General features: G+C 55.8%; 1 protein-coding gene across 1 annotated transcript in view; it reads left to right on the top strand.

Moving 5' to 3' along the window:
- Positions 1–77, top strand: part of EMH_0008880 (uncharacterized protein) — a gene marked incomplete at both ends in the record, with an annotated part of 1,764 nt that extends 1,687 nt beyond the window's left edge. The window contains one exon of the mRNA XM_013498500.1: positions 3–77. Coding sequence (XP_013353954.1) covers positions 3–77 — 75 coding nt within the window. The remainder of the gene's footprint in view (positions 1–2) is intronic.
- Between the last annotated feature and the right edge of the window lie 730 nt (positions 78–807).

The following is an 807-nucleotide window of genomic DNA, read 5'->3' as shown; positions in this document are numbered from 1 at the left end:
CAGCAGCAGCAGCAGCAGCAGCAGCAGCAGCAGCAGCAGCAACAGCAGCAGCAGCAGCAGCAGCAACAGCCACATAATATCGGCCGTGAAGGAGAGGTAAACAAAAGCGAGAGCTAATCAAGCTGCTGTTGTTTCTGCTGCTGCCGCTGTTGCTGTTGCTGCTGCTGTTGCTGCTGCTGTTGCCGTTGCTGCTGCTGCTGTTGCTGCTGCTGTTGCTGCTGCTAGAGCTGAAGCTCAAAAGCCGTGAAGTAGCTAAACAGAAGTTGCAGCAGCAGCAGTAGCAGCAGCAACACAACCAGCAGCAGCAGCTATAGTAGCAGCAGCAGCAGCAGCAGCAACACAAGTAGCAGCAGCAGCAGCAGCAGCAGCAGCAGCAGCAGCTTACTTGTTGGTTGTGATGAATAGCTTGGGGGTCCGTTCCCCTCTAAAGACAGCAGCAAACTCATCGGCCTCCTCCGCCTCTGCTGTTTCTGCATCGTTCTCTGGCACTGCAGCAGCAGCAGCAGCAGCAGCAGCAGCAGCAGCAGCAGCAACAGAAGCAGCAGCAGCAGCAGCAGCAGAGTTGAGAGATGAACCATCAAACGCAGCTTGAGAGCCAGAAAGATACAGCAGCAGCAGCAGCAGCGAGAGCAGCAGCACTCTGCTGCAGCAGCTCGAAATGCTGCAGCAGCAGCAACAGCTGCTGCAGCAAGAGCAGCAGCAAAAACAGCAGCTGCAGCAGCAGCAGAAGCTGCAGCAAGAGCAGCAGCAGCAACAGCAGCAGGTGCAGCAGCAGCAGACAACGTCCTATATATATAGTCAATCTCC

This window comes from Eimeria mitis, genomic scaffold, assembly GCF_000499745.2.
Source record: "Eimeria mitis Houghton genomic scaffold, Emh_scaff347, whole genome shotgun sequence".
In the NCBI taxonomy this organism is placed as follows: domain Eukaryota; phylum Apicomplexa; class Conoidasida; order Eucoccidiorida; family Eimeriidae; genus Eimeria; species Eimeria mitis.
Note: the sequence above shows the minus strand (reverse complement) of the source record. Positions and strands in the feature narration are given on the sequence as shown.